This window comes from Bos mutus, chromosome 2 (assembly GCF_027580195.1).
Source record: "Bos mutus isolate GX-2022 chromosome 2, NWIPB_WYAK_1.1, whole genome shotgun sequence".
Lineage (NCBI taxonomy): Eukaryota > Metazoa > Chordata > Mammalia > Artiodactyla > Bovidae > Bos > Bos mutus.
The window spans coordinates 33,111,665-33,130,993 of NC_091618.1; the positions used below are offsets into that span (position 1 = coordinate 33,111,665).

The 19,329-nt window shown below is 36.1% G+C and overlaps 1 protein-coding gene across 1 annotated transcript in view; it reads left to right on the forward strand.

Annotated features, from left to right (window-relative positions):
- Positions 1-19,329, forward strand: part of BARD1 (BRCA1 associated RING domain 1) — a 91,577-nt gene that overhangs the window by 64,520 nt on the left and 7,728 nt on the right. The window contains exons 7-9 of the mRNA XM_005909590.3: positions 1,513-1,621; positions 10,395-10,527; positions 11,284-11,376. Coding sequence (XP_005909652.1) covers positions 1,513-1,621; positions 10,395-10,527; positions 11,284-11,376 — 335 coding nt within the window. The remainder of the gene's footprint in view (positions 1-1,512; positions 1,622-10,394; positions 10,528-11,283; positions 11,377-19,329) is intronic.

Here is a 19,329-nt window from a genome sequence, read left to right on the forward strand (position 1 = left end):
TGCTTTAAATATATAATAATTTGGGAGGACCCAATTTCCAGTGTAGTAACTGGTGTCTTTTTTTTTTTTTTTTAATCAGAAAGTTGAAATACAAGTAACTGTATTATACTTTGGTTTGAGAAAAACTTTTCAGAAGAAAGACACATGCTGTAGGACTTGGGCATGTAAGGGAATCTGAGAATACACGTTGATCAGAGTTTATGTAGCACTTGGCCAAGGAGAAAGAGTGACTGAACCTGATAGTCGTGAATAGCAGTCATTAGAGAAACATTTGCTGTGCTTCATTTCTTTTCCCACTCTGCCATCATAACAGCTTTCTCTAAGGTCATTAATGACCTTGACTCTAAACCCAGTAGGTGCTCATATCTCTCACCCAGTGCTCTCAGATTTGACACCTTCTTCCTTTCTTTCCCTCTTAATGTTTCCCTGTTCCCATCCAGATCTTTTCCTGCACATTTGATACAAATTTGAAAGCTCGTATTATACCAAGTTTATAATTTTATATCCTGTTTAACACATTGCATTTTTTTTTACATGAACAATAATGACTGTTGTATGGATATCCTGTAATCTAAAAACCAGAGAAGATTTCAAAAGACAGGTTCAGTGTAAAAACTTTTCGGCCATGATATAATGCATTAAAATCATTTTGAAACTGTATGTCAAAAAGTGGACTATTAGACAAAGTGCTATAATTTCAACAGTGTCCTTATGATTGAAAGACTAATCATGGGCGATATGGAATATTGTTAGAATGAATAGAAGGAAAGTGAGACCTTTGTCAAGTCAGTGGAAGCTTTCTCTCAGTGAAGTAACAGCCATACCATGTGTCTGAGGTCTCTTCCCTTGTGATGTTCTGTGACTCTAGAATTGGTGCAGCAGGGAAGTCTGGGTCGCTCTCTGAACTCCCATCAGTTTATTCTGTGATGGCTATAATTATTGTAGATTGTAGTGTACATACATATCAAAAATTAATTTTAAAATGCCCTTTTTACCACTTTATTAAATTGTCATGTGACATACTTTTCCTTCTAGTGAATCTAAATACCCATCTTGTGAATTTATCTAATTTCTGTATTTGTTTATGTAGACTATAGAGCCTGTAACAGCTACAGTAAGTGATTTTTATTTGCATTGAAAGTATGTAATCAGCCCATAGTGATTAATGATTATGAAGCTATATTTTAAAATATGAATTTGAATACCAATATGGAGTTGTGAAAAAAAATCATGTTTAAGTAACAATATATTCAGTTAAGAATAGTCCCTGTAATGGTCTGGTGTTAAATTGAAATTTCACATCTCTTTTTCTATTTTCACATATTTTTTCTATTTTTCAGCAGCTTGTAGTACTTGATTCTTATGCCTGATGTGAATTCTTGAGTCATTTATTTTCAAAAAATTGTGTCTTATTAGGGAAGTTGAAAAAATTGTTCCACTAGTGTATTCATTTAGTGAAAAATCAGATCACACATTTTATTTACTTAAACCCATCTGTACTTATTTTACCAGCAACATATTTGGTCTGCGGCCTGTGGATTATGCAGACAGTGAAAATATGAAATCACTGTTGCTGCTACCGGAGAAGAAGGAATCCTCATCAACCAGCCATTGCTCAGTAGTGAGTATGGATGTAGCCTTGGGACATTTATGTGTTTTATTGAATTCAATTATAAAATGAACAAAATGGCAAAATTTCTAGTTAGTGAACTGCTTTGATTCACCAGTTGAGCACTTTCTATGTAGTAGCTGTTGTGATTTCAAAGACATAATCAGAATAAATCAACAAATACTTATTGTTGTTTTTCCCCCTCCATATTTTAGGTAGCATTCATATAGCAATAAATAAGACTAATAGAACTCTTATTCTCAAGAAGTATACTTTCTAATGAGAGCTAGGAAAGATACAGACTGTGGATATATAAACTAATATAAATAAAATAATTTTGGAAACTTACAAATGAGTTCTTTGATGAAGACTTTATAGAGTGTAATAGACTGGAGGTTGTGGGCTTCAAGAAAGGTACCATTTTACCTGGGTAATCAAGGAGAGCCTTTAAAGAACTGATATTTGGTCTGAAACCTGATTGATGTCAAGGGAGCACCTAGGTGAATATCTGGAGGACAAGTGTCCTAGTAGAGGGAACAGCAAGTGTGTAGGTCCCTCAGTGGGTGACCTTGGTGTGTTTGAAGGTTAGAGAGAAAGTCATTGTTGCTGGTGACTCAGTTCTGTTCAGTTTAGTTCAGTCACTCAGTCATGTCCGACTCTTTGTGACCCCATGAATCACAGCACGCCAGGCCTCCCTGTCCATCACCAACTCCCAGAGTCTACCCAAACCCATGTCCATCGAGTCAGTGATGCCATCCAGCCATCTCATCCTCTGTCGTCCCCTTCTCCTCCTGCCTTCAATCTTTCGCAGCATCAGGGTCTTTTCAGATGAGTCAGCTCTTTACATCAGGTGACCAAAGTATTGGAGTTTCAGCTTCAACATCAGTCCTTCCAATGAACACCCAGGACTGATCTGCTTCAGGATGGACTGGTTGGATCTCCTTGCAGTCCAAGGGACTCTCAAGAGTTTTCTCTAACACCACAGTTCAAAAGCATCAATGCTTCAGCTCTCAGCTTTCTTTAGAGTCCAACTCTCACATCCATACATGACCACAGGAAAAACCATAGCCTTGACTAGATGGACCTTTGTTGGCAAAGTAATGTCTTTGCTTTTTAATATGCTGTCTAGTTTGGTCATAACTTTCCTTCCAAGGAGTAAGCGTCTTTTAATTTCTTGGCTGCAATCACCATGTGCAGTGATTTTGGAGCCCCCAAAAATAAAGTCTGTCATTCTTTCCACTGTTTTCCCATCTATTCGCCATGAAGTGATGGGACCAGATGCCATGATCTTAGTTTTCTGAATGTTGAGCTTTAAACCAACTTTTTCACTCTTCTCTTTCAATTTCATCAAGAGGCTCTTTAGTTCTTCTTCACTTTCTGCCATAAGAGTGGTGTCATCTGCATATCTGAGGTTATTGATATTTCTCCCAGCAATCTTGATTCCAGCTTGTGCTTCCTCCAGCCCAGTGTTTCTCATGATGTACTCTGCATAGAAGTTAAATAAGCAGGGTGACAATATACAGCCTTGATGTACTCCTTTTCCTATTTGGAACCAGTCTGTTGTTCCATGTCCAATTCTAACTGTTACTTCCTGACCTGCATACAGATTTCTCAAGAGGCAGGTCAGGTGGTCTGGTATTCCCATCTCTTTCAGAGTTTTCCACAGTTTATTGTGATCCACACAGTCAAAGGCTTTGACATAGGGCATGTCTAAGAGTAATGGGGAAACCACTGAAAGAATTTAAAGCAAGGAATGGTATAATCTGATTTACACTTTAGAAAGTTCACTCTGGCAGCTTTTAATCAAAAGATGGAGTGGCAGCAAGAGTGGCAGCAGGGAAATTACTTGGACTGTTTCTTGGTAAAGAAGAGAGAGAGACCATGATGACCTGAATTAAGGGAACAGCAATGGAAGTTGTGAAAAGTTATGAGATTGGTATGTATTTTTGAGTTAGTGCCAACAGAACTTTTGGATAGATTATAGACGAAGTATGGAGAAAGAGTAGAATTAATATGACTTAAGCTTCACTGTTTTCTCAGATGGTACTACCTGCAGTGTGGGAGACCTAGGTTTGATCCCTAGGTCAGGAAGATCCCCTGGAGTAGGAAATGGCAACACACTCCAGTATTCTTGCCTGGAGAATTCCATGGACAGAGGAGCCTGCAGGTTACAGTCCATAGGATCGCAGAGAGTCAAACACCACTGAGCTACTAACACATCCACTTTTTACTTTACCAATGGAGTAGATGTGGGTGCCATTTGCTGCCTTGTGGAAAAAATGCCTATTTCTTAGGAGCCTGTAGTTTAGTTGGGAATATGGATGTAAAAAAAATTATTACACACTGCAGTGTATTTGTAATAGATGCCATACAAATGTACAGTAGAGTCTTAAAGAAAGAAGCTGATTTTAGGAGGGATCAGAAGAGAAGGTAACATGATGTCTAAGTAAGCCTTTGAAGGTACAAGTTTTAGCAAGATATCTAATACTGTGTTATATTGGCTTTTATTTGCAAATAACAGAAAACATTCATTCAAATACTTAAAGAGTATATTCTCTTATATAATCTCAATATATGACAGTTCTTGTTATAATTTGGCTTAGCAATTACAAGGCTGCACCAAAGATCTAAACTTTTTCTGTTCTTCTGCTTCCCTGTCTTCAGTGTGGTGGTTGTGTCCTCACTAATCTCCCTGCTGGTGATTGTAGGATGATTGCCACAATTCCAGATACAACAGTGTCCAGTATTAGGACTAAAACCTTTCCCAGAAGCCTTCCAATGGACTTCCTCTTACGTCTTATTGGTCAGAACTGGTCACATAATTGCTTTTGACATACATTGTGGTTGAAGATAGGGTCAATCCTTGAAGACATGAACAGCATTAGGACTCTATTAGAGTCTAGAAGGAGTGAGGAATGGATTTTCATTGGCCACTGCAATCAGGTACACAAAACAGAAATAGAAGCCCAGATCTCAGGAACAGCTGCCCAGAGACAAGGAGATATAAAGGACCTTAGAAATTTGAGAAACTAGAATTTAGTGTGAGACGAGCATGAGGTGTATTAAAGAGGAACTGGAAGTAAAGACCTGGGTTGGGATCAGATTGGGAAAGACCTTGAGCTCTCTGTGGAGGAGTGGAGACTATTCCCCAGTTAGTGAGGCACCCTCAGTGTCTCTTTCAGTGGAATGGGACTCTGGGGGATAGCGAGGGCGGGCTGGGACTGAAGACTGGTGAGGAGGCTGTTGTTGTGTGTCCTTATGAAGTAGAGAGGATTGAAACTACAAGTGGTGTTGGGGATGGGTGTGTGAAGTGAAGATGAGAGGCTTTAAAGAGAGGGGTGATGGACTCAGTGTATCTTTACTGCTCAGATGGGGCAAAATGAGAGAAAAGGGTAAACACATCTAGAACCGTTCAGAGAAGGCTTCTTGTCCAGTAGAGGCAGCAGATACTCAGTGACTGACCTGATTGTTTAAGATAAGGAGGTAACTGAAGATGTTTCTAATTTGAGGTGTTCGTTTCTTGGGCTCCAGAATCACTGCAAATGGTGACTGCAGCCATGAAATTAAAAGACACTTGCTCCTTGGAAGAAAAGCTATGACAAAACTAGACAGTGTATTAAAAAGCAGAGACATCACTTTACCAACAAAGGTCCATGTAGTTAAAGCTATAGTTTTTCCAGTAGTCATGTACAGATGTGAATGTTGGACCATAAAGAAGGCTGAGCACCAAAGAATTGATGCTTTTGAAGTATGGAGCTGGAGAAGACTCTGAGAGTCTTTTAGACAACATGGAGAACAAACCAGTCAGTCTGCAGTCTGCAGTCCATGGAGTCACTAAGAGTCAGACATGACTGAGCAACTGAACTAAAACTGAAAGGAAATCAACCCTGAATATTCATTGAAAAGACTGATGCTGAAGCTACAATACTTTGGCCATCTGATGCAAAGAGCCAACTCATTGGAAAAGATCCTGATGCTGAGAAAGATTGAGGACAAGACGAGAAGGGGGCAACAGAGGATAAGATAGTTGGGTGGCATCATCACCACAGTGGCATTCAGTTCAGTTCAGTTCAGTCGCTCAGTCGTGTCCAACTCTTTGCGACCCCATGAATCGCAGCACGCCAGGCCTGCCTGTCCATCACCAACTCCCGGAGTTCACCCAGACCCACATCCATCGAGTCAGTGATGCCATCCAGCCATCTCATCCTCTGTCGTCCGCTTCTCCTTCTGCCCCCAATCCCTCCCAGCATCAGAATCTTTTCCAATAAGTCAACTCTTCTCATGAGGTGGCCAAAGTACTGGAGTTTCAGCTTTAGCATCATTCCTTCCAAAGAAATCCCAGGGCTGATCTCCTTTAGAATGGACTGGTTGGATCTCCTTGCAGTCCAAGGGACTCTCAAGAGTCTTCTCCAACACCACAGTTCAAAAGCATCAATTCTTCAGTGCTCAGCCTTCTTCACAGTCCAACTCTCACATCCATTCATGACCACTGGAAAAACCATAGCCTTGACTAGATGAACCTTTGTTGGCAAAGTAATGTCTCTGCTTTTGAATATGCTATCTAGGTTGGTCATAACTTTCCTTCCAAGGAGCAAGCGTGTTTTAATTTCATGGCTGCAATCACCATCTGCAGTGATTTTGGAGCCCAGAAAAATAAAGTCTGACACTGTTACCACTGTTTCCCCATCTGTTTCCCATGAAGTGATGGAACCGGATGCCATGATCTTCGTTTTCTGAATGTTGAGCTTTAAGCCAAGTTTTTCACTCTCCTCTTTCACTTTCATCAAGAGGCTTTTTAGTTCCTCTTCACTTTCTGCCATAAGGGTGGTGTCATCTGCATATCTGAGGTTATTGATATTTCTCCCGGCAATCGTGATTCCAGCTTGTGTTTCTTCCAGTCCAGGGTTTCTCATGATGTACTCTGCATAGAAGTTAAATAAACAGGGTGACAATATACAGCCTTGACGTATATTTGGAACCAGTCTGTTGTTCCATGTTCAGTTCTAACTGTTGCTTCCTGACCTGCATATAGATTTCTCAAAAGGCAGATCAGGTGGTCTGGTATTCCCATCTCTTTCAGAATTTTCCACAGTTTATTGTGATCCACACAGTCAAAGGCTTTGGCATAGTCAATAAAGCAGAAATTGATGTTTTTCTGGAACTCTCTTGCTTTTTCAGTGATCCAGAGGGTGTTGGCAATTTGATCTCTGGTTCTTCTGCCTTTTCTAAAACCAGCTTGAACATCAGGAAGTTCACGGCTCACATATTGCTGAAGTCTGGCTTGGAGAATTTTGAGCATTACTTTACTAGTGTGTTAGATGAGTGCAATTGTGCAGTAGTTTGAGCATTCTTTGGCATTGCCTTTCTTTGGGATTGGAATGAAAACTGACCTTTTCCAGTCCTGTGGCCACTGCTGAGTTTTCCAAATGTGCTGGCATATTGAGTGCAGCACTTGCACAGCATCATCTTTCAGGATTTGAAAGAGCTCAACTGGAATTCCATCACCTCCACTAGCTTTGTTCATAGTGATGCTTTCTAAGGCCCACTTGACTTCACATTCCAGAATGTCTGGCTCTAGGTCAGTGATCACACCATCATGATTATCTGGGTCATGAAGATCTTTTTGTACAGTTCTTCTGTGTATTCTTGCCACCTCTTCTTAGTATCTTCTGCTTCTGTTAGGTCCATACCATTTCTGTCCTTTATCGAGCCCATCTTTGCATGAAATGTTCCCTTGGTATCTCTAATTTTCTTGAAGAGATCTCTAGTCTCTCCCATTCTGTTGTTTTCCTCTGTTTCTTTAGTACGTGCAAACTCCAGGCGACAGTGATGGACAGAGAAGCCTGGCATGCTGCAGTCAGTCCATGGGGTCGCAAAGAGTTGGACATGACTGAGCAACTGAACAACAGTATATGCTATCACAGGCTGGTTACCCTTATTCTTTGAAAACTCTTAATCTCCTTGCTCCAGGCATCAGCCTAGTAAGTGTGCCCTATCTGTAGACCTGGAAGAGAACCTAGAAATCAGCAGTTTAATTTCCTTGTTTTATAGATGAGAAAACTAACATGTAGTTCAATTTGCTCAGGGTTAGCCCACCATAGGAAAAAAAAAACACAACACATTTTTTTCCAATAGATGAATTAGAAGTTGAGTGAATTCGGAATATTATGAAAATTTTAGGTCAGTATTCATTCGGTCCTATTGTACTTAACTATAAATTGATCCTTACTCTATTCATTTGGACTTGGATTCTGATGGCAGAACATAATGTAACTAAGTTGTCATTTGCCAATATTTCTTTTATGTAAACATCAGGAAAAGGATTATTTTAGATGTGTCAAAAATAAAGATACGGTCATGGTATTATTGGAATCTGAAAGTGGCACTCTTGCTCTTAATTTGGCCTTCCAGTTACTCTTGTGTTTTTGTTAAATGTAAGAAACCTATACTTCCTGCATGTCACATGAACACTGCCCGTGAGTGAATATCATTATTTACTCTCTTAATGGTAGCTACTTGGCTAAGGAAATGATCATGAACAGTAACAGTTCCTTAAGTTGAAAAAGTTGCTTCTTTGTGTATACTCACTAAAGACAAGATCTGGGATCTTCTTCCACAGATGGCATCAGACTCCCTTTCACTCGTCTCTTTCGGCCACATAGGCTGCCTTGCTGTTTCTTGAATCCCCCAGACACTTTCCCATTTCAAGAACTTGGTGCCACCAGGGACAATGTAGGGAGCCAGATGTACACATGGCATGCTTCCTCACTCCCTCTGGCTCTTGTTGTAGTTTTTTAAACTTTGTTTTTGGTAAACTCATTAATTTTGATGAATTCAGAGTAACTAATTTTTCCAAGAAAAAGTTTCATATCAAATTATTCCTTAGATAAGTTTATTTAATGTCAATGTACATAGTATCTAATATCTCTAAAAACAGATTATTGAACCTTTGGATTATTTTCTGAACAGCTTTTGAATCTCCTGATTCTGAGACCTCTGCTTACTCAAATCAAATGCCTCCAAACTCCCACCTCCTGCCCCAAATTAGATATGTGGCTTTGACAGCTCTTTGCTTGATTTTGTTTATTTATTTTTAATAGCTTTCCTTAATTATGAGAAATTAGTGCCAGTTTCTATTTTTTATTCAAACTTAGAAACTAGATAGAAAAATGCTTGACCCACTTTGGTGCTTTCCTGAAATTGATGGAAGTAGTATCATAGGCTATATTTACAGTTGATATCTTTTCACTTTTTATTTTGTGCAGAGAACTCATTTAGCTGAAGTGGAGTTATAAAAATGGAAAAGTAATGTGTTCCATATAGAACTACTTTATGATGCTCATTTGTAAACTGACAAGAATATTTGAAATGCTGTTTTTTAATATGATTATAATATAGTAATTGATAAAGTAGACTGAACTATTTTCATGTTATGGAGTATTTATAAGATGGTTACCTCATCTTATAATTGAGTGAATAGGAAAGATAAATGGACAGATATGTGATGTCAGTATGTGTGTGGTGTGTGCACGGCACGTGCAGTAAAACCTCTATAACTTGAACCTTCAAGAAAAGTAGTTCAGGAAGCGGAAACTTTTAAGTGCTGAATATTGTCATTAAAAAAACTTTATAGAAATGTTTTTTAAAATGTCATGAATACATTCTTGCTTAATATATAGTAGAATCCTATTTAATGCATTTTGAGTGAATGAATTATTGAGATCAGTCTGTTTAGAGATGTAGCCAGCAATTTACATGTAATATTGTAGGGCATCAGACCAGATAAATTATCATTATTCAGATATGTGAAGTGAATATTTAAATATAAATTTCCTCCAGTCTAGTTGCTGAACTATACTGGTAATTATACTTGCAGTGTTTCACTCATGTTCTGTGAACTTCTGAGAGGCCAGAGGTCCAGAATACTTAGACACTCATACATGTAGGAGGGTCCTTTGTGTTGTATTTGAAAATTAAAGTATTATGTCTTGCTTTTTATCTTGTAATACAGTAGTGCTCATTTACCCTTTCTTATCTGTTGGATCATTGCTTTTTTTCATCAGGTAGCTTTTGGCTAACTCTCATTCCAATTTCTTGGAATTAAATTTCTTGTCTTTTTTTGTATCCAGTAAATTCTAAGTCTTTCTATTAAAGTGAAAACATTAATCTTTGTTAGAGCACTTCCTTTTCATAAACTCCAGTGACTTATTTCTGTTGGTGAATCTGATATAATAACTTCAGTATTCCCTTGTCTGTTTTTACTTTGTTGGTTTGGAAAAATAATTCTTTCATTGTTAAAATTTTGTTTTCTGTCTTCGAGATCAGTGCTGTTCTAGAAGCCTTGGTGTTTTTTCATTTTTTATGTAATTTCATTTTAAATTAAACACACCAGGTTGGGTTTAGCTCTGTTGGAGTAAGTTAGTTTGGGCGGGGTAGAGAATTAATCATTTTAAGTGGGTATTTGGGGTTATTTTATAAAAAGGTGGGGCTTACTGGTAACCGAATGAAGTTAGAAAACCCTAGAGAGATCCACTTTGGAATCGAGGAAACAAGACACCCTAACTATAGAGAGGTATCCCAAATGGTGTTTTATTAGGGGCAGGGGGTAAAGAAATAGAACCAGATGCATTGTGCTTTAAGCTTCTGAGTGACGATTCAATGGAAATTATTGGGAATTACTAGATAAAGTAGAGAAATCCGAGCTCATATCAATTGAAACGCAGTTTAATCTTTCTCTAGCCTTTAAATGTTTTTGACACTATGGCATCACCTCTTCTATTGACAGGTAAACACTGGTCAGCGTCGGGATGGGCCTCTTGTACTTATAGGCAGTGGACTTTCTTCCGAACAACAGAAAATGCTCAGTGAGCTTGCAACGATTCTTAAGGCTAAAAAATGTGCCGAGTTTGACGGTACAGGTGAGGATTATTTATTTATTTAGTTTTGGTAGAAGAGAATTTTAAATGGGTAATTCCATTGTAGAACTCACCTTGATAATTTATACATTTTACCCACTGGAATCTGACTATATACTTTGAATCTGGTAATAATTCTAAAAGGTTTCTATAGTTGTAAATTACTTACAGTCTTCATTTAGTTAGGGAATATAAAGTTTAAAGCTTTGCCCCTGTTTTAGGGCATATGTCAGAAGAGCAATTTTATGAGTTTGCTAATGACAGATAAATGGTCGAACAATGTAATGCTTTATTTAATTCCTTAGTTGTAATTGGAAATAGAAAAGAAATTTGCTTTGGCCAATGTGGCTTTGGGCTTCTCAGGTGGCTCAGTGGTAAAAAAAATCCACCTGCCAATGCAGGAGATGTGGGTTTGAGTCCTGAGTTGGGAATATCTCCTGGAGGAGGAAATGGCATCCCATTCTAGTATTGCCTGGAGAATCCGATGGACAGAGGAGCCTGGCAGGCTATAGTTCATAGCATCACAAAGACCCAGACACGACTGAGCACACACATACACTCTGTGTGGCTTTAAGGTTTATGATTTGTGATCTAACTTTTCATATTGGTAGCCATAATAGAGAATGAAATTAAATAAAGAAGTCTTTACCAAAGTATAAAAATTGTTGCCTTGGAAGAAAATTCAGATGTAAGTGGACTAGTTAAATAATTATTTTGGTTTATATTTCTGTTTCTCTTACTGCTTTTTTTGTATTGTAGTAACTCATGTCATTGTTCCTGGTGATACAGTTCAAAGCACCCTGAAGTGTATGCTTGGAATTCTCAGTGGATGCTGGATCCTAAAATTTGAATGTAAGTATTGGATTTGGGAGAATTACAAAGGGAATTAAATAGACTAATTTCATTTTTTTATTGCAGTATTGCCAGTAATTATTTAAGGACCTTATGCTAATGTTTTTTACCTCTGTTTAGTCCCTACATTTTGAAAAAGCTTTTCATATTAATGGTATCACTTAGGTGTTCTTGGTAAATATATACAAGTATGTTCTCATTTCAAAATCTTCCTGTCATACCAACTATTTTAATCCAGAGTACATGGATCCTGTAATAGACCTGTAAGCTTAAGCAATCTGTGTTACCATTATTGTTGTTGTTGTTTTGTTGCTCAGTCATATCAGACTCTTTGTGGCCATGGACTGTAGCCAGACAGGCTCCTCTGTCAATGGGATTTTCCAGGCAAGAGTACTGGAGTGGATTGCCATTTCCTTCTCCAGGGCATCGTCCTGATCCAGGAATCAAACCCACGTCTCCTGCTTGGCAGATGAATTCTCTACCACTGAGTCATCTGGGAAGCCCATATTACCATTGTATGATATATTTAACTCAATAAATGCTTGTTTTAAATATATGACTATTAAATTAGTTTATTGCTTTTCCTTGTGATGTCTAAAAACTTATCTGCATAACTCTCTTTAGCTCTCTCAGCTAATATCATTTGTTTTAGGAAGGTCTTTGAAAATTGAGACTGCCTTGTACCACCTGCTGCTGCTGCTAAGTCGCTTCAGTTGTGTCTGACTCTGTGCGACCCCATACACGGCAGCCCACCAGGCTCCCCATCCCTGAGATCCTCCAGGCAATTGTACCACCTGATTGGGGGCAATTACACTAGCTATTCTCTAAACCTCTGATGAAAATGTGTTCCTGTTACTCCTTTCTAGATGGTAGTCAACCACCTTCTCCTTTGATGCTGCCTCTCACCTTCCCAGCTCTCACCTGTTTGTTTTACCTAGGACTTAACAAAATAAAAAGAAAGCTTGTACAAGGTTATTTTCTACTCCTCAATTACAAGTGTCTTCTGCTTTTGATATGACAGCTAAAATAGGACAATGAAATGACCTTTTTGCTAACTGATTGTTTATAAAAAGAATAATGTCTGTTAAAGAGGGACCTGTGAAGTCCTGTTACAATATAGTTGAATATCTTGATCTTAGAGGTAGTTGTATTACATAGTCTACATATATGATTAAATGTCAGGTCTGTGTGTGCACACACACACACATGGTGAATGTATAACTGATGAAATCTGAGTAAGTTCTTTGGACTGTATCAATGTCAAATTCTTGGTGCTGATAATTGTGCTATTGTTGTGTAAGATATTAACACTGGATACTAGAAAAAGAGTGCATGAGACTTTCCTGTACATTTCTTTGCAATCACCTGTGAATCTATAATTATTTCAAATTTTAAAATTAAAGAATAGTGTTTTTCATGAAACTTTCTCTGTAAGAAGCAAATGATGGGTTAGAGTTAGTTTTGAAAAATCTTTTAAGATTTGTACTTTCAAGGTTTTATGGTAGAGTTGCTTGATTCAATCAAAGCCTGAATTGTATTATTAATCTGTTGTTTTAAATTAACTGGTTGGTAAAAACTTTTCTTTTAGCAGTTGATATTCATCTCAGTAAAACAGCTACCACTTTTCTTTTGATAGTTGTCTCCATTGATTTGGTCTGTGACATGTATAAGTAGCAGGGCCACTCTCTCTGTTCTAGTCTGTATCTGTTACTCTACTCTGCCAGTCAGCCAAGCTAAAAAGTATGAGAAGAAGTTGGACTGATTGGCCATTTATGTAGAAAAAAAGTTTTTTCTTTAGTCCCTTATTTTTGGACCTTTGTTTCCCTTTCAGATTTGTGTCAAGTCTTCTTGGGCCTCAGTATTTTAAAAATTGACCTAAAATGTTTCCATGATTATAGATGTTTTTGTACTCAACTTTTGCCAGAAACCTTGCCAGTGGTTATAGAAAGGAATGGATTTTCATAGTAGCAAGAATCTCAGTAATAAAGAAGCTATGTGAAATTTTAAATATTAAGGCACTTACCACTTACCCTGTAAGTCTAGTTCTTGTGAATTTGCTGAACTTGCATCTTGTTACATATACAGACTACAGTATTCATTTCCATAAAATCTGCCTTCTTTAAGAAATGGAAGTTTTGTCATTTTAATGGCTTGGCCATGTCATTTTTATAGAATCACTAATGGACTCAAGCTGACTTAATAGTGTGCTATTTGGTGATTGTCACAGTAGTGAATAACATACTCTTAATATCAGTGGTTCTTTTAGGATAAAAGGTGGATGGAATCTCTTACTGAATTTCACATCCCCATATTTTCTAATTCAAAATACAAAGAGGAATAGGTTCAGGGTTTGAGACAATGAATTTAAATAGTTGCTGGGTTTAGTTGCAAGAAATAGTTGCAAGAACACTTTCTATCCTAATATATTTTTCTATTATTTTGTGTTGTTCTTAATGTCAGGCAACTTAGTGTGATTTTTAAAAACATGTTCAGAGGTATTCAAAATTAGTTGAAAATCATCTATATTAAGGAATGATATGATGGGCCAAAGCTTTCAAAACTAATCACAAAGATCTATGAGTTATTAAAACTAAATTTTGTGTTTGAGATATTCACTAACTTGCCTGAAAGACAAAATCTTTACTGGCTGAACTCTGTAGAATGTTTAGTATTAACTTTTTCAGTATTTTCCATAAACCAAGTAGACTGAAGACGAAGTTTCATGTAAACTTTCTCTATAGGGAATTGACTTACTTAAAAAATTAAACAAATTTAAATAAATTAACAAAAATAATTATATAAAACAGTCTGGATTCCTTGGATCCAAATTTAACTGGAAGTTTTCTGTTTAAATGTATTTTTCTCTTAACTGGTTAATATCTCTTATTTTTCTATTTTATATATATGGAGCATCTTACAGGGTCATAGTTAATGAACTGTGCATGAACATTCTAAGAATAGGCCATAATTATGGTATTGTATCAGGCATTCTCTCTCATCATGTTTATTTTACAGATATTTTATTGGATGGTATTTATTTTATAGAAACAGGAGGCATAGATAGGAAAATTCCTTCTTCAAGATTGAGTTTGTGCCTGAGATTCTACTTTAGTCCTAGTTTTGGTGCCGATCCTCACAGGAAACTAATAACCATCCCTGTACAGGGTGATTTTGGTAATTAAAGAGGTGGCTAGAATGAAAAATAGAAGATGTATAAATTGTATTCATCTCTTAGAGAATGAAGAAGATGGAACTGCATCCTAAAGATGTAAACTAACCTTCAGAAAGAGAAAATGTATTTTACTGCACTGTTCTTTTCAGTACACTGCTTTCAAATCTCCTCTAGCCTAACCTTTTTTTTTTTTTTGAAAAAAAATTGAATTCTGCCTCTTCATTTCTTGTCTCATTGTGAAAGGGAGAGCAGATGACTGTCATCTTTTCTTTCATAATCTCTTCCCCACTATCATCTGAGTTGAAATAAAATGTAGAAGTTTTGAAAGACCTTAGCACCTAAGGAAATTGGTGTGGGAATGTGCCAAACATTTTACTCTGGACTTTCATCTGTGAGGAGAGGAAGGGCCAGATACAGTGTTGCTTTGTTTTTGTTTTAGATGTGGAAGATGGAACCTAAAAGACAATCACTACATCATCATTTTACAAATAACTTCATAATCAGATTAATTAACATGTTTTTCAATTAAAATTTTCTTTAAATGGATATTGAGAGTGCTGTGGAATTTTTAAAATAAAGAAAAATTTTATTCATATTTTGCTAATTACCAAAAAATAAATATACCAAAGCATTTCTTTCAACTAAGATTAGACAACTTCATGCTTACAGAAATATTTTACCAAATATTGTTTAAGAAAAAAAAATAATAACATCTGTTACTATACTAATAGTCCTATTTCTGAGCTACCCAAGCAAGTAATAGAGAGGGAAAAAAACATGATTTCTATTGTTATTTCTTATAACAAGAAATAGGGGGGAATAACTGGAGTGTTAGAGGATTAAGAAATTTCTGAAATGCTTAAAGATATTTTCTGAAAAAAATTTATATTTTTATATGATAACTTAGGTCTGAAATATGAAAAACAAATTTGTTTAAACTTTTTAAAGAGCATAAAACATTTGTATCTTTTCTGTCAATATTACATAAATGTGTGAATATGTACAGGCGAAGGAAGTAAACAGTCATGGATTGGATTTGGTAGAGGTCTATTTGTTTATAACAGTTTTAACATCAATATATGTCTCAAGTGTTTTAGGAAGAAATTCAAATTCTTAAATTCTAATAACAATTAGATCTTCTTTTTGATCTTTTCTCAAAATTTATTGAGGAGTTAATGGTTTCATTCTTAATCAGGGAAATTAGAACCTCTGTGTGTATATTGTTTGAATCTGATGCAATGAATTGTGTATACCTGTTATGCAGATCTAGCCAGATACAATTTAATATGGTTATTGTCCAATGAACATAGAAATCTTACATAAATAATTTGTGTTAAATATACAATGAAAAAAGAGCACCAAGTATGAGTTTTTAAAGTATTTTATTAGGAAAATTTTTGAACATTAGACTGACTTTGTTCGTTAACCACATTTATAAAGAGAAGGATTGATTTGATATTATTATTCATAATACAAGGTTTTAGAATTGATACCAAATTTTGCCTAAGCAAATTTTATCATACAGTAATATACTTTTGTGATAGAAGTTGACCTGCTTCTCAATATGCATTAAGTAAAATAAATAAACTTAGCACACTGTCTTATGAAGAAATATATTTTTATGTATAAATATGCTGGTAATTCCCTGGTGGCTCAGAGGTTAAAGTGTCCGCCTGCAAGGCGGGACACCCAGGTTCAATCCCTGGGTCGGGAAGATCCCCTGGAGAAGGAAATGGCAACCCACTCCAGTATTCTTGCCTGGAGAATCCCATGGATGGAGGAGCCTGGTAGGTTACAGTCCACGGGGTCGCAAAGAGTCAGACACGACTGAGCGACTTCATTTTCACTTTCATGCTTGTAATTAGAATATTGGCTTAAAATGTAGCCAAAAATAAATAATTGTTCAATGATATTTATATGAAAATGCAAAATCTAATGATTTGTGACAGTTGATTTCTAAATCCAAATGTTTATGATGGCATGAGAGGAGCATTTACCTTTTATGTTTTCAGCCTTCATTTTATTGTCCTTCCATCCTCACTGTGGAATTTCATAATATTGGTTTTAGCTCTTTTACTTGCCATCCAATTTTTTTAAAATTACAGTGAGAATAAAAGTTGTTTTCCCATTTTTGTCATTGTTGTAGAAAGTTTCCTCTTAAAAACAATTTCCTTTTGTCTAAAATTTAGTGATAAGATAGCCTATTTGACTAAAAGGCCCACTAGCATCTAAAAAATAATTTTTTATTTTGTTTTGTTTTTACAACTTTGGTGTTCATTTTTTTTTTTTTTTTTTTTTAAATTTAGTACCCGCCATCCTTAGGTTCACTGGCGTTTTCTAAGTCTGCACGGGCTCAGGTTCACTTCAATACTCCGGTGTTCATTTTTAATAGAATCAGAAAGGAAATTTACTAATATACAGTTTTCTTGAGTTATATTAGTGCCTAGTTTGGATCTAATGACATATTTATTAGGATTTTTGATTTTGACATAAAATTTTTGATTCTGTATTTTCATTTTATTTTTTTTAGAATACCATTTAGCCTTGGCTGAGAGTAATATTTAATTCTAATTGTCAATGCAAATAGCCACTGGCTCCAGAAGAATAACAGTTCTTTAAAATAAGAGTTTGTTTATTGCTCTGGCTTTTGAAGAGAGTGAGCATGTTCTGTGGCTTCATTGAGGGATCATTTCCCCTTTGGACATTTGGAATTTGGAGCATTTGACAGATTTCCATTTTAAAGCTTTATTCCATCTTCATTAAATTCTATAATCATTTGTGTGTAGCTGTGGATTCAGGAACCTACTCCCATTTATGTAATCCTTTTTCTCCTTCTAAAACTAGGAAAAGTGACTAAGCTTAATAGAAATTAATGAACATCATCAGTGGTTTATGTAGCTAAAATGAAAATACACATCCATAGATATGTATGGTTTTATGAAGTAGGAGGCAAGAGTGGTTACTGGAGATTTAAAATAAAGAAGTACATTTTTGGATGGTACAAGACTCTTTTTTTAAAAAAATCATATCCCAGAATTCATAAGCTGCATTAGTATGCAGGTTCCAGAGGTTTCTTAGGTAGCCGGAGCTGCCTTAATTAGTTAAGAGTTAATGACTTTGAGTTAAGCAGTAGTTTGGGAATTGGGCTGCTTACCTCTGTATCAAAAAGTAATAAAATCAGGGCACAAGGAAAGCTTACCTGAAATGGTAGACATGATCAGGAATACATCTGAACTGAAAAGAATCTGTGCGTTTTAGTAAGATAGCTAGTTTATTCCTATGTCTCTGCAAAATGATAGCTTTGGTCACAATCTTAAAATACTACATGTGACAAGTAAAGATGTTATAAAGCATACTTTTACAAGGGTAGTGGCTTGACACATTTTAAAGTATGTATCTTTCTGGCATATTCAGAAATCTGTGTTTATATAAGCAATATAAGTTACTCGTGTAAAGTCATTTCAGTTTGGATTCAGATCCTCCTGTTTAGCTGAGAAAGTTAAGCAGTGATCTTGCATAGATTTTTATTTCTGCTGAACTATGCAGATGATGAAATAATATGGACTTTATTAAGTACAAATACAAAATATAATTTGTTTCAGTTTTAGAAAGTAGTTTTATTGCAGTATAATTGGTTTACACTGTGCTAATTACTGCTTTACAGCTAAGTGATTCAGTTATATGTATATATGCATCCTTTTTTAAAATATTCTTCCCCATTGTGGTTTATCATAGGATATTAAGTATTGTCTCTGCTCTACAGTAAGGAAATGTTAAATTGGTGAAAATGGCCTGTTTTAAAGTCTTTATAGAGATTAAGGATTACAGTATATATTATTACTTTAGGTGAGTTTATGACTAGGAATATTTTGAAAGTTCTGATTGTTTAATATGGAAAATAGATTTAATAATTCTTGTTGCAGTTTGGTTAACTAACATAGTATTGAGTAATTAAAACTTTGATTATTCTCTATTATTAATAATTACCTTAATCTTAATAATAATTACCTTAATGATTATCTATTTAGGTTTGTTAAAGTAGTAATTTTAAATAGTATTTTGGCTTGTAGATTCATCCATTTCATTGGTTTGGATAAATGAAATTGGATTAGATAAATATCACCATTTAAGTTTCTGAAAGTTTAAAGTCTTCTTTTCATGTTGTAGTAAATCTGTTCAATTGGTGTATTGCAAAAAAAAGTCAACTAGGAAGTTGATATGAAGTGTAATTATAATTGTCTACTGACACATTGGAGACTATTCTGAAACTCAAAGGGTACAAATGAGAGAGTGGCAGCTTCGGTTTCAAATTAAACAAACTCATTGATTCACTGAGACAAAGGCAAATGCATTATTCTCCCTGCTCCCAAACTCCCAGGTAGTCAGCAGTTTTTGATGTTTTGGTACACGGCTGATCTCTTAAAACGGAGAAGGCAATGGCACCCCACTCCAGTACTCTTGCCTGAAAAATCGCATGGATGGAGGAGCCTGGTGGGCTGCAGTCCATGGGGTCGCGAAGAGTCAGACATGACTGAGTGACTTTACTTTCACTTTCATGCATTGGAGAAGGAAATGGCAACCCATTCCCCTGTTCTTGCCTGGAGAATCTCAGGGACGGGGGAGCCTGGTGGGCTGCTGTCTATGGGGTTGCACAGAGTCGGACACGACTGAAGCGACTTAGCAGCAATCTCTTAAAAATAGGGATCCTCCTATTTAGTCATCTGTTTAGTGGTTTGGCCATTTATTTTAAGAGAGATATAATATATTAAATCTGAGTAGAG